The 14517-nt window shown below is 43.5% G+C and overlaps 1 protein-coding gene across 4 annotated transcripts in view; it reads left to right on the forward strand.

Moving 5' to 3' along the window:
* Positions 1-13011, forward strand: part of CDCA8 (cell division cycle associated 8) — a 55084-nt gene extending 42073 nt beyond the window's left edge. For all 4 annotated transcript variants that reach the window (XM_040421911.1, XM_040421914.1, XM_040421915.1 and 1 more), the window contains 4 exons: positions 7439-7565; positions 7793-7879; positions 12131-12281; positions 12861-13011. In XM_040421911.1, the coding sequence (XP_040277845.1) occupies positions 7439-7565; positions 7793-7879; positions 12131-12166 (250 nt within the window). In that variant the 3' untranslated portion in view covers positions 12167-12281; positions 12861-13011. The remainder of the gene's footprint in view (positions 1-7438; positions 7566-7792; positions 7880-12130; positions 12282-12860) is intronic.
* Positions 13012-14517: the final 1506 nt, after the last annotated feature.

Genomic DNA, 14517 nt, shown 5'->3' on the forward strand with positions numbered 1-14517 from the left:
TCTGTGCGTACAGCGGTCCGGAGGTGGTTAAGGTAAAAAAAAGGCCTTTCAAACCTAGTTTTCCATTATGCAACATGACAGCACCTGTGAAGGGACCATCCCCTATCAGGACAGAAAAAGGGACCTCCAAGATAGCTTTAACCCCTTAACGCAAAACGCCATGCATGTACAGCGGTGATGCATTGCCAGAATGCATTCCGCCGTACATGCACGGCGGGCTGATCGGGCGGGCACCGGAGCAGTGCGCGCCCGATCACTGCAGGGGCACGGCAGTCCCTGGTAGCCGGGCACCTGCTGTATCCGCCGACAAAGCTGTTTACAGCTATGCTGGCGGATTAACCCCTTCTATGCCGCTGACCGCAACATAGAAGTTGTTTCTGGCGGGTGAGGGAGCGCATCGAGTCCCCGCGCTGCTGTGGCAGGGACTCTCTCAGAAGGCAGCCCGATGCTGTGCAGAGGATGCCCAATGCCTTGCACGGCATCGGGACCTGCCTTCTACCGGTGCCGAGGAGATCCAGCTGGGTCTCCTAGGCAACCTGTTAGTGTATGACTCAGTGTCATACACTAACAGGCAATGCATTACAATACAGATGTATTGTAATGCATTGCAGAGGGGATCAGACCCCCAAAAGTTGAAGTCCCAGAGTAGGATAAAGATAAACAAAAAAAGTTTAAAAAAGTGTTTTGAGTAAAAAATAAAGTTTCAAGTAAAAAAGAGAATCTCCTTTCCCCTGATTTTATAATAAAAAATTGAAGAAAAAAAAGACAAACGCACCTATTTGGTATCACCGTGTCTGTAACGACCGGCTCTATAAATATCACATGATCCACCCTGTCCGATAGACACCATAAAAAATAAACTGTCAAAGCCATTTTTGTCACCTTACATCACTAAAAGTGCAACACCAAGCGATCAAAAAGTCATATGCACCCCAAAATTGTACCAAACAGTCATCTCATCCCACAAAAATGATACCCTACCTAAGTGAATCGCCCCAAAAAAAAAACATGGCTCTCAGACTATGGTGACACAAAAAAATCTTTTTTTTTCAAAAATGCTATATTATGTAAAACTGAAACAAACAACCAAAAAAGTAGGCATATTTGGTGGTGTCGCATCCGTAACAACCTGCTCTATAAAAATAGCTCATGATCTAACCTGTCAGATGAATGTTGTAAATAACAAAACCTAAAAACAGTGCCAAAACAGCAATTTTTTTGTTACCTTGCCTCAGTGTATTATAGAGCAACCAAAAATCATCTGTACCCTAAAATAGTACCAATAAAACTGTCACCTTATCACGTATTTTCTAAAATGTGGTCACTTTTTGGTAGTTTCTAGGGTCTTCAAATGTGACATGGCAAGTTAAAATTATCCCAGTGAAATCTGCCCTTCAAAAACCATATGGCGTTCCTTTTCTTCTACGCCCTGCCTTATGCCCGTACAGCAGTTTACGACCACATATGGGGTGTTTCTGTAAACTACAGAATCAGGGCAATAAATATTGAGTTTAGTTTGGCTGTTAACCATTGCTTTGTTACTGTAGCGGAAAAAAAATTATTAAAATGGAAAATCTGCAAAAGTGATTGTGAAATTTCATCTCCATTTTCTATTAATTCTTGTGGAACACCTAAAAGGTTAACGTTTGTAAAATCAGTTTAATACCTTGAGGGGTGTAGTTTCTAAAATGGGGTCATTTTTGGGTGGTTTCTATCATTTAAGCCTCACAAAGTGACTTCAGACCTAAACTGGTCCTTTACAAGTGGGTTTTGGAATTTTTCTCAAAAATATCAAGATTTACTTCTAAGCCTTCTAACATCCCCAAAAAATAAAATGGCATTCACAAAATGATCCAAACATGAAGTAGACATATGGGAAATGTAAAGTAATAACTATATATGAGGTATCACTATCTGTTTTAAAAGCAGAGAAATTGAAATTTGGAAAGTTGCAAGTATTTCCAAATTTTTGGTATTTTTTTTATTTTTATAAATAAAAATATATATTTTGATTCACATTAACCACATAAGTACAATGTGATGAGAAAACAATCTCAGAATGGCTTGAATAAGTAAAAGCGTTTTAAAATTATCACCACATAAAGTGACACTGGTCAGATTTGCAAAAATCAGTCTGATCCTTAAGGTGAAAAATGGCCCGGTCCTTAAGGGGTTAATAGGACTACTGCTCCTCTCATTTTCAGTTTCCTGTCCATAGGGGAATTGTGGGGCTCAGAGAGACTGTCCCTTAATTGACCAGATCTGTAGAGCAGCCACTTGGAGGTTTCCTGATGTTTTGTTTATAGACCTTACAGGCTAGAGGTTCAATCTAGTGTCAACTTGTCTTTTGGCAGAAAAGTTATTTTTAGGCAGTGGTCCCACCCTAGTTGATCTAAAAATATAAAAAAAGGGGGGTACTCGCTATTTGGCTAAATGGACAATAAAACTATTTATTTATTCTACCATAAAAATCTAATACAATACAGTGTACGCCTAAATAGCAATAATATGATAATACCAGTAATGCAATATGCGGTCACAATATAGTTCATCAGAATTCATTGTTAATCTAGTTTATTCTCTAAGCAGTGCTGTCATGGGTGTAATGGAAATGCTAAGATTACACTTACCCGTTTCCATGAACCCATGACAGCACTTCCTTTAAAGTAAAAGGGACCACGGAAGAAAAAACGGGCGTCAGGAGAAAACCCCGCCTACACGCTTTGCCATTGGCTGCCGGGTCTAACCCGCGAACCACAATCTGCCTGTCTGGTCAGTGAGGAGAGCTCCTTCCACTGATTCGGCAGAGCCGCCTGTGCCGGTGTGCACTGCAGACATGGGGAGCTCCTGGGTCCTGTGTTCGACCTGATGGCCGCAGGATCAGGTACTTCAGAGGCTGCTCGGGAGATGGAGACTTCAATGGTGTTAATGATAACCACACTTTTTTTTTATATAATTCTGCTCTCCTGGAGATGTAACTTTTTTTTTTTATTTTACTATATTTTTAGATAGATATAGTAATGTATGTGTATATATTATATAATTATTCCCCCATGACGTCATTAAGACACTGACGCTATAGGAGTGCCTCTAGGATACTCCTATGGGGTCGGAAAACTCCAGACACACTTGGTGGCGCCTCCGTTCAGGGATATGTTACTGCCGGCAATAGCCAGCATTGTATTTTCTAGGCTCCCATAGCAGTAAATGAACGGGGGGGAAGCTGCTTTTCCTTCGGCAGCCCCTATTTTGGAGATTCCAGAACCCGCCGCTGTCGGACGTTTATGGCGTCTTCTAGTTTTATGTTCCAGGTTGGAGTACCCCTTTACAATCCTGGGTTCCTACATCATAACGGCCATGTTTTACAGCAATGAAGGGTGTTTTCTCACACTGGGGCCCCCACCAGTCCATAGACCCAAGGGTCACAGTGCTAGGTTAAGTGTCCCACTGGAGTTTTCTGATTGGTGCCTCTGACTACCCCTACTGTGCAGGATACGGGCAGTGGGGCGGAGGTGACGTTCTGTCAGGAGTGTTCGCTGTGTTTGGGAACCTGGTGACGGTCAGCCCCGCGATAGTCCGGTGACAGCCATAGCTCCGCCCTCTGCTGTATCTGATAGGCCGGTCACAGCCATAGCCGTTCTGTCTGATAGTCCGGTCACAGTCGCTATATCGGGTGACGCCCCTCTTCAGGACTAAGGTCCTCATACACATTAGATGCCAGTGGCTGCACCCTTGGTCTCCTGTTTGTTTCCCTTGCATTATGTTAAATGGTCATGTGATGCAAGGGAAGCAGATCTCCACTGTGGCCAGTGATTGTCTTGATGCCACTGCAGCCAAATGTTTTCATGGAGAAACCCAAGATATGCAGTGGATGCCTGGAAGTGAATGAGCCAGGACCCAGCACCTAGGGATTACCAACGCAAATCGGGCTATTCTAACAGGTCATGGAAATGAGTGCTAAACTCTAACTCTGTGGGCTGTAGCTTAGAACAGCGGTCCCCAACCGCCGGACCGCGGCCCAAGACTGGGCCCTGGGAGATATGTTGCCGGGCCGCAGAGGAGAGAGGAGCGCAGACGCCAGGCGCATGCACGCCCGACGCTTACATGTTGCCAACATTAGTGGAGATGGAGGGAATCCCTCCCATGTCGCGGCCGCTGCAGAGCCCAATACAATGAGCGGGCTCTGAGGCGCCGCACCACTGCCACCAATGAATATGTCTAATATCAAAGTAGGAGGAGGGACGGGGGAGGGTTTACCGCTGCACCGTCTCAGCTAGTGTGCTCGGCAAACGGCAGCAGTCTCCTCCTTCTCCTCCTCCTTCTCCTTCTCCTCCTTCTCCTTCTCCTTCTTCTCCTCCTTCTCCTCCTTCTCCTTCTCCTCCTTCTCCTTCTCCTCCTTCTCCTCCTTCTCCTTCTCCTCCTTCTCCTCCTTCAGTACCCCCATGTACCTCATCAAATAATGGGCAACATTGGGTTAACCATTAATATGAGGTACAGTGGGGGAAATAATTATTTGACCCCTCACTGATTTTGTAAGTTTGTCCAATGACAAAGAAATAAAGTCTCAGAACAGTATCATTTCAATGGTAGGTTTATTGTAACAGTGGCAGATAGCACATCAAAAGGAAAATCGAAAAAATAACTTTAAATAAAAGATAGCAACTGATTTGCATTTCATTGAGTGAAATAAATTTTTGAACCCTCTAACAAAAAAAGACTTAATACTTGGTGGAAAAACCCTTGTTTGCAAGCACAGAGGTCAAACGTTTCTTGTAATTGATGACCAAGTTTGCGCACATTTTAGGAGGAATGTTGGTCCACTCCTCTTTGCAGATCATCTCTAAATCCCTAAGGTTTCGAGGCTGTCTCTGTGCAACTCTGAGCTTGAGCTCCCTCCATAGGTTTTCGATTGGATTAAGGTCCGGAGACTGACTAGGCCACTCCATGACCTTAATGTGCTTCTTCTTGAGCCACTCCTTTGTTGCCTTTGCTGTATGTTTTGGGTCATTGTCGTGCTGGAACACCCATCCACGACCCATTTTCAGTTTCCTGGCAGAGGGAAGGAGGTTGTCGCTCAGGATTTCACGATACATGGCTCCGTCCATTTTCCCGTTTATGCGAATAAGTTGTCCTGTGCCCTTAGCAGAAAAACACCCCCAAAGCAAAATGTTTTCACCCCCATGCTTGACGGTGGGGACGGTGTTTTGGGGGTCATAGGCAGCATTTTTCTTCCTCCAAACACAGCGAGTTGAGTTAATGCCAAAGAGCTCTATTTTGGTCTCATCAGACCACAGCACCTTCTCCCAGTCACTCTCTGAATCATTCAGGTGTTCATTGGCAAACTTCAGACGGGCCTGCACATGTGCCTTCCTGAGCAGGGGGACCTTGCGAGCCCTGCAGGATTTTAATCCATTGCGGTGTAATGTGTTTCCAATGGTTTTCTTGGTGACTGTGGTCCCTGCTAATTTGAGGTCATTAACTAACTCCTCCCGTGTAGTTCTAGGATGCTTTTTCACCTTTCTCAGAACCATTGACACCCCACGAGGTGAGATCTTGCGTGGAGCCCCAGAGCGAGGTCGATTGATGGTCATTTTGTGCTCCTTCCATTTTCGAACAATCGCACCAACAGTTGTCACCTTCTCTCCCAGCTTCTTGCTAATGGTTTTGTAGCCCATTCCAGCCTTGTGCAGGTCTACAATTTTGTCTCGGACATCCTTGGACAGCTCTTTGGTCTTTCCCATGTTGGAGAGTTTGGAGTCTGCTTGATTGATTGATTCTGTGGACAGGTGTCTTTTATACAGGTGACTAGTTAAGACAGGTGTCCTTAATGAGGGTGACTAATTGAGTAGAAGTGTCTAACCACTCTGTGGGAGCCAGAACTCTTAATGGTTGGTAGGGGTTCAAATACTTATTTCACTCAATGAAATGCAAATCAGTTGCTATCTTTTATTTAAAGTTTTTTTTTCAATTTTCCTTTTGATGTGCTATCTGCCACTGTTACAATAAACCTACCATTGAAATGATACTGTTCTGAGACTTTTCATTTCTTTGTCATTGGACAAACTTACAAAATCAGTGAGGGGTCAAATAATTATTTCCCCCACTGTACACATAATGAGGTTTCTTACTATTAATGTGAGGCACATGCAGGTCCAAATTGATAAAACAATGTGCCTCATATTAGCAGCATGTACCTGATGCCATTAACCCCATGTTGTCCATTATGTTAAGCGGGGTACTTGACGAGGTTGCTATTAATATGTGGCACATATTTTCATCAATTTAGACTTCATGTGCCTCATATTAATAGCCAGTAACCTTATCATACTGTAGTACCCAACACCAGCCTACACATTAACCCCATGCTGCTCAATGTCCATTATGTCAGGAAGTACTTGCTGGTGTTACTATTAATATGAGGCACATGGCTTTAACAATTTGGACCTCTATTTGCTTCACATTAATAGTAAGTGACCCCATCAAGTACTTCCTCACATAATGGGCAATTGATACTTTGCAAAAAGTAAAAATAAAAAAATACTCACACGTTAACCCCATGCAACATGTGGTTAACGTGTGAGTATTTTTTTTTTTTCATGGTATCGAATTGGTGTTGCAATACTTTTTTTTGGAGTCACATTTAAATAATAAATGTAATCGTTATATAGTGTTATATATTTTAATATGCACCTTGTGTTTTGTCGTGCGTGGGAATCAGTCAGCGCCGACCAGTACCCCCATAAACCCCGCCCATCCCCTAAGCCCCACCCGGTCCCTGGAAAAATTGTCTTACATGAAACTGGTCCTTGGTGCAAAAAAGGTTGGGGACCACTGGCTTAGAAAACCCCATGCCCCTAAGCATCCCAGCTAGATTATATGTATTTTAAATTTGGCAGCTAATTTCATTTGGCTGCTAAATTTTTCAGGTTAGGAGCTAATGGCTCCTTAATATTTTTTTAGTCTGGAGCACGAAGGGTGGGTTCACACTAGCGTTAGGGATTCCATTATGGCATTTCGTTATTACAGAAAAAAACGAATGCCCAGACAGAATGCAAAACGGAAGCCTTTAAAAGGCATTTAGTTTGCTTTCTGTCCTAATAGAAGTCTATGGTAAAGCATAACCGATCCGTCTAGGTCCCGTTATGCAAGACAGAAAACAAAGTCCTGTCTACAGGACTATAACTGAAAGCCATAATGGAATCCTTAACACTAGTGTGAACCCACCCTTATAGGGCTATGGATCTTACTACAGACTGATGATTAGAAGACTGGTAGTCCTGTTAAAGCTATCTTGGAGGTTTGTGTTTCCTGTCTGTATGGGAGATGATTTCACAGATACTTTCATGGGCTCATGAAAAACGTATTGCCACTAGTGCAATCTTAGTATTGTTTACATATGTTGTGATTAACATTTTTTTTTTTTTTTTTTTTTTTAAAGGGTATTTAAAACTCCAGCACTTAGGACACCAGCAATGCGAGAGCCAGTCTATACTTTCTCAGCCAACGGCAGTCCATTAGCAGGAATGGATGATTTGTTCATTAACCTGCCAACAGACAATGGAAAGGTAACGTTCTCTTAGGCTTCTTTCACGTTCACTTTGAGTTTTGGCAGGCTGCTGTGGTAGAGAACAGCCTACTGGAGCTCTCTGGGTTAGGCATATGCCGAGAAAACGCGTATTGACTATAACTGGGTCCAGCGGGAGTAAAAATGTCAGTGTTTATTTTTATATCGATCTCAAAGTTCATATCAATGGATTTGGCTTAATACAATATTTATTTTATTTTCTCATAGAATATTCGACTGACTGCTAATGACATGGATGGTATAGACTTGCGCAATCTTGACCGGAAAGCATTTGAAAATATTAAACTTTTATCAGTAAGTATCGTGTCCTGTAATTTAGTGTTTTAAAGGGAGCCTTTCACCTAAAATCACCATTATAGAACACTAACTTCAGGATCTCCATTACATTCCCCATATTAAAATGCTACCTTCCATATTGCTGTCCATCGAGTATTTTCTCAGAAAAACTTTTATTCAATGTGTTAATTAGCTTCTGAAGGTGCCCAGCGGCAGCGTTCATGCAGCCATTGCCCAGGCCCCTCATTGCTTTTCATACGAAAACCCCTCCCCTTTCACCCATCTGGCCCGCCCTAGGTTCTTCTGATTACGTCCTCCTCTTAGTGAGAAATCTAGCGCCGTTCAACAGATTCGCCAGGCCGGCACATGTGCATTAAACGCTCTTGTGCTTCTGCCCATAATGGGGAATGAAGTGCGCAGGCACGGTGAGTCTGTTGAAGGGCGCTGGATTTCTCACTAAGAGGAGGAGGACGTAATCAGAAAAACCTAGGGCAGGCCAGAGGGGTAAAAGGGGAGGGGTTTCATAGGAAAAGCATCGAGGGGAGTTGGCACCGGCCGCATGAACGCTGCCCCAGGGCACCTATAGAAGCTAATTAACATTGAATAAAAGTGTTTTTCTGAGAAAATTGTCGATCGACAGCAATATGGAAGGTAGCATTCTAATATGGGGAATGTAATGGAGACCCTGAAGTTAGTGTTCTATAATTATTTTAGGAGAGAGACTCCCTTTAATTTGTACTAGCATATATGCCCAGTGTTCCCTGGGTGTATATCTATATAAATATTTTCTCAGGCAGTTCCTTGTTTTGACCCAATTAGAGTTAAAGAAAATGCCCATTTTTTAAATCTTATTTCTTTAAAGGGATTCTGTCACCTCCTTTTACGATTTTAAGCTGGCACCATCGCTATGTTGACTAAAGTACCTTATTTCCAGGACTCTTCTTTTTACTTTATTTCGTTTAGTAGTTTTGATGTAAAAGCGATTTTTATGTTATGCTAATTAGGGTCCAAGGTGCCCAGAGGGGCGTTTTTCTCACTCTCCGATGCCCAGTGACGCCACCCTGCAGTGCCCAAGAACGCCTCCTGATCATCAAAACACCTCCCACAGCCCGGCAAACGGTTCCGCCCCCTCCGCACGTCATAATCTACCTTATAGATATGCCCCGTCCTCCTTCCTGTCTGCAGCCAGAAAACTTGCGCAGGCGCAGTACCGCCTGCGCGATCATCAACGTCCTGAGAGCAACAGCGCTCAGGTCACATCACTGGGCTCGGCACATGCCCAGTGAGACTTTTGAGGCTGTTGCCCTCAGGAGGTTGATGATCGCGCAGGCGGTACTGCGCCTGCGCGAGTTTTCTGGCTGCAGCCAGGAAGGAGAACGGGGCATATCTATAAGGTAGATTATGATGTGCGGAGGGGGCGGAACCGTTTGCCGGGCTGTGGGAGGTGTTTTGATGATCAGGAGGCGTTCTTGGGCACTGCAGGGTGGCGTCACTGGGCATCGGAGAGTGAGAAAAACGCCCCTCTGGGCACCTTGGACCCTAATTAGCATAACATAAAAATCGTTTTTTCATCAAAACTACTAAACGAAATAAAGTAAAAAGAAGAGTCCTGGAAATAAGGTACTTTAGTCAACATAGCGATGGTGCCAGCTTAAAATCGTAAAAGGAGGTGACAGATTCCCTTTAAATATATTTATATATTTTTTGTGTATGGGGGAGCTGGGAGGCAGTCGGGAGATGTAACGGATCGTTTGGCCAACAGCTATTGAATGTGTGTGGCCGCCCTTGGTGAACAACACTTTATTCCTGCAAACTCTACCACTGCCCATCTTTCCACCTGTTTTGGGAATGTGCCTTTCCATAGGCTGTTGGATCTTGCGTCTCCCCTGCATTTCAGTCTGCCTCCTCTCCCTACATGTACTGTCTAAAAGACACACTGTTTCCCATTGCAACCAATCACAGTACAGCTTTCATTTTTGCCTGTAGCAACCAATCACAGCACAGCATTAATTTTATTACAGCAGTTCTCAATCTGCCTCTCCCTGCATGTTGGCAGAAAATAAGGTCCTTATTTTATTTTTTTATATATCTAATAATTTGTTTATTTCTATCAATTACATATTCATATATTGAACTATAATGAGAAATTATTCTTCACATTTCCTATTATTTACTAATATACTACAACCTAACTTAAAACCAGAAATGACAAAACCAAAGATACTGATGTAAAATTTGTATTTGTCATATAACATTTGATTGTAACTTTAACCCTTAGGGTACTGGAGGTTTTTTGCGTTTCCATTTTTCTTCCCCATCTTCCTTGAGCCATAACTTTTTTAAATTTGCAGTTCACATAGCTTTGAGGGCTTATTTTTTGCGGGACAAGTTGTACTTTCTAATGCCACAATTTTAGTATGGCATACAATTAGAGGTCGCACACCGTTTTTTTCCCAGAAGAGTAAAAATACTCCCCTGACCATTTTTGAGGAATATTTTTACCTGAGGAGTAGGAAAGTATTGGTAATTAAAATACATAATACATAGGCCTGCACTCACTCACATCTGCGTCGGAGGTTGCGTTTGGCGCCTCTGTTGCAGATTCTGTTGAAAGACCAGACAAAAGCAGGGTCACTAGTAAGGAGGAGGGGGGGGGGGGAGCAGGGTCACTAGTGGGGTGACAGGAGGAGGGGGGAGCAGAGAACTCGGAGACTGGACGGAACCATAATTGGGGGAGGGGGGAATCACTTTAAGACTGACAGGCTGGGCTTTTCACTGCCACAACACTGCCAGGGGGGTCAGACCAGTCACACGAGTCCGCGGCTCCTTAGCTCTCCAGTGGCCCTGTCATGGTTTCCAGGGTCCTTGGGCAGCACGCCCTGCTCTCCTTACTACAGCCACCCCCGGGAGCCGGCCCCTCCTCCTTCCAGCTCCCGCCGGCATTTCCTGCCTGACCCAACCTGTATTTCTCTGGCTCGCCAATACCCAACCAATAACAAAGATCCTTGCTGGGAGGAGATTTGTTAAAAGTTATTTCAGGCACAGCCAGCATCACTTTGATTCATAGTGGTAGCCTCCCAACACGTGCTGTCTAAAAGACAAACTGTTGCCTATCGCAACCAATGATGCAGTGCACATTTTATACACTAATGTAACTGCTGAGACACTTCTTATTCTGCCCCTCATCTCCCCTGCATTTCAGATTGCCTCTCATCTCCCTGCATGTACTGTCTAAAAGACAGTTTGTTGCCCATAGCAATGATTTATATGAAAACTTTAATTTTTGCCCATACTAACTAATCACAGCAAAGCTTTCTTTTTTACTACAGCGCTTCTTACAATACTGAAGATTTAGGTTTACCAACCTGTGGCTCACCAGCTGTTGCACAACTGCAGGGCATTATGGGAGTTGTATTTGTGCCACAGGTTGGAATACATAGGTCTTCAATATTGTAAGAAATTGCTATGAGCAACAAACTGTCTTTTAGACAAGACAAAAGACCTTATTTTCTGACGCCCCACACGCAGATTGAAAACTGTGCTCCGATTGGTTGCTATGGAGAACAGTTTGATAGTACATGTAGGGAGATGAGATGCAGAGTGAGAAGCAGTGCCTCAGCAGTTACAGCTATTGGTGTAAGATGAATAAAACTGCAGCACTCCAACGATTCCAAAATTTCAAGCAGCAATTGCTGCATTCAGTGAAGAATAAATCCTTGAAATTTTGGAATCATTGGAGTGCTGTGGTTTTATTCATCTTATGGTTTTGTGAGGAGACCCGGAGGCCGGGACTTGACACTGTGGGAAACCGCCACGTATTGGATTGTCTGGGATTACTCAGTGAGTAGTGCTGACTTGATGTTGTATTGGAGCTATTGGTGTATACATCAAAAACACATTACTTTATTAAAACCTTCCAGAACCCTGTCTGCTGGATTATGCCCCCACCCCCAATATTTTAAGTTGGATCATGAAGAGTATATGTATTCCATCAAGGCACCTTTACGATGGATAGATATTACAGTGAAACCTTGTTGAGATGTTCATACTAAGTTGTATTGGAAAGTGGTCTCCAAGGGGGTGCTCCTCTCAAAGATGGCATATATGGTGGAAATGAATCTGTCACAAGGACTCTGTTCTAGATGAGTGTCTGTCTTTTCAAGGAGGTGGTCTTTTGGAGAGGTTTTAGTGTAAATGTGAAATAAACTATTGCATTTTACATGTATAAGCAAAAAAGTAATCTTTTTTCTTTTTTTTTTTTCTTTTTAGAGTCGCCTGGAAAAAATCTGTAAGACACTAAAATAACTGAATCCCTTTTATTTTATTTTTGTTACAGCTTTTTTTGTAGTGTTTTGAGTACTGCTGTAAATACTTCTATTCCCGGTTTATTACTGTAGAACTATTGCATTAAAGGGAACCTGTCACTGGGATTTGATGTATAGAGCTGAGGACATGGGTTGCTAGATGGTCGCTAGCACATCCGCTATACCCAGTTCCCATCGCTCTGTGCTTTTATTGTGGAAAAAAAACAATTTGATCCATATGCAAATTACCCTGAGATGAGTCCAGCGTGAAGGAGCGCAGCACCGCCCGCATCCTCAGAATCTCCTCCTTGCTCCGCAGACGTCAGACAGCCAGAGCGCCGTAATCTCGCGATGCGCGAGCTAGCGCATGCGCAGTGTCCTCATAGTGTTCCTTCCCTGTGCTGGCCTCAGGGAAGGAACAGCGCTCGCGCATTGCGAGACTACGGCGCTCTGGCTGTCTGGGAGCAAGGAGGAGATTCTGAGGATACAGGGCGGTGCTGCGCTCCTTCACGCTGGACTCCTCTCACGTACAGGACACATCTCAGGGTAATTTGCATATGGATCAAATCGTTTTTTCCCCTCAATAAAAGCACACAGAGCTATGGGGACTGGGTATTGCGAATGTGCTAGCGGCCATCTAACAACCCATGTCCTCAGCTCTATACATCAAATCCCGGTGACAGGTTCCCTTTAAGCTACTTTTGCAGATGGAAAAATACATTTTGTATTAACTGTTTTGCTTTAGGTCTTAATACTTGTAAACCAATAAGCCCACATATCACCTGGGCAACAGTTTTATTGTAATTCACTGGATACCTTGTATGATGTATATAAAATGACTGGTTTTAAAAGAACTATTTTGTCTGTGTTTTCATGTAATACCTAGTTATGTATAGTTCAATGCTAAGCTTTTTAACTTCTAGAATTGGCACTGCACGATTTGCCATGTGCAAAGGTAAAGTGTATGTAATCATGTCTAGCTCTGTAACCGCACAGCTCTTTACCATCCCCTGAAAGCTCCTAATTAGAGTTGAGCGGACACCTGGATGTTCGGGTTCGGCCAAACTTCAGAAAAAAAGTTTGAGTTCGGGACCCGAACTTGACCCCGAACCCCATTGAAATCAATGGGGACCCGAACTTTTGAGCACTAAAATGGCTGTAAAAATGTCATGGAAAGGGCTAGAGGGCTGCAAATGGCATCAAAATTTGGTTGAGCATGGCAAGTGCTCTGCAAACAAATGTGGCTAGGGAAATGACTTTAAATAACATAAAATACGTAAAAAAAAAAAAAAGAATAATCTTGACCTAGGAGGACGAGGTCCATATGGAGTAGGAGGTTGAGGCGGCGGTGGAGGAGGTAGCCAAAACTGCTTTTTGGTTTAAAATTTATTTGTATTTTTTTAAATTAGGGTACACTCCAAAACACTGGGAAATATAACCTGTGATAACCCCCTCCAGCCGTGCTCAACACACGTTCAGACAATACACTGGCTGCAGAGCAGGCTAGCACCTCCAAGGGGTAAAGGGCAAGCTCAGGCCGTGTGCCCAATTTGGAGACTCAGATGTTGCAGGGGCTGACCCCTTTCAGTCAATTTGTGTGCACACTTACTGCCCCACCATGTCGCACGTCCCCGTGATTTTCACGATCCAATTTGATATCTGCTCTATCAACTTTCGATGTTCTTTTATGCGCTTACCATGGTGATCACGGGTGGCGGGGAATTGGGGTTCCAGGCCGGAGAGGGACCCTGATAAAAGGATACCACATGCAAGGACAAAGTATTGAAGCATAAGCTTCCAAGTTAAGGAGGGGGCGCGCGGCAATTACCCACTCCCGACTCTGGGAGGTAGTGACGATAAATAACAATAGTGTGAAGTCCACCATCCATTTGGATATCTTTATCAACTTTCAATGTTCTTTTCTGTGCCTACCATGTTGATCACGGTTATCGGCGAATCAGGGTTTCACGCCGGAGAGGGAGCGTGAGAAAGACACCACATCCAAGGGAGATAAATGGATTACATTTTTTTTTTTTGGGATCGAGCGAAAATGTGGGAAAAGCTGTTAAAGCACGAATGTTGTAAAAATGAGTAAAGCGCAAATGTGGGACAAATGAGTAAAGCGCAAATGTGGGACAACTTGTTAACGTTAAAAGGAAACCTGTCACCAGTTTTATGGTGTCCTAACTAAGGGCAACATAAATAAGTGACTGATTCTCTTAGCAAAATGCTGGGTCACTTTCTTTAATTGACCCAGTCAATCTGACAACATCTTGTATTGAAAAGCTCCAGCTCATAATGAGTCCTGAATATTCATGATCTCCTGACTCTTCCTGCCTACCTGCTGCTGAT

This window comes from Bufo bufo, chromosome 3 (assembly GCF_905171765.1).
Source record: "Bufo bufo chromosome 3, aBufBuf1.1, whole genome shotgun sequence".
Classification (NCBI taxonomy): Eukaryota; Metazoa; Chordata; class Amphibia; order Anura; family Bufonidae; genus Bufo; species Bufo bufo.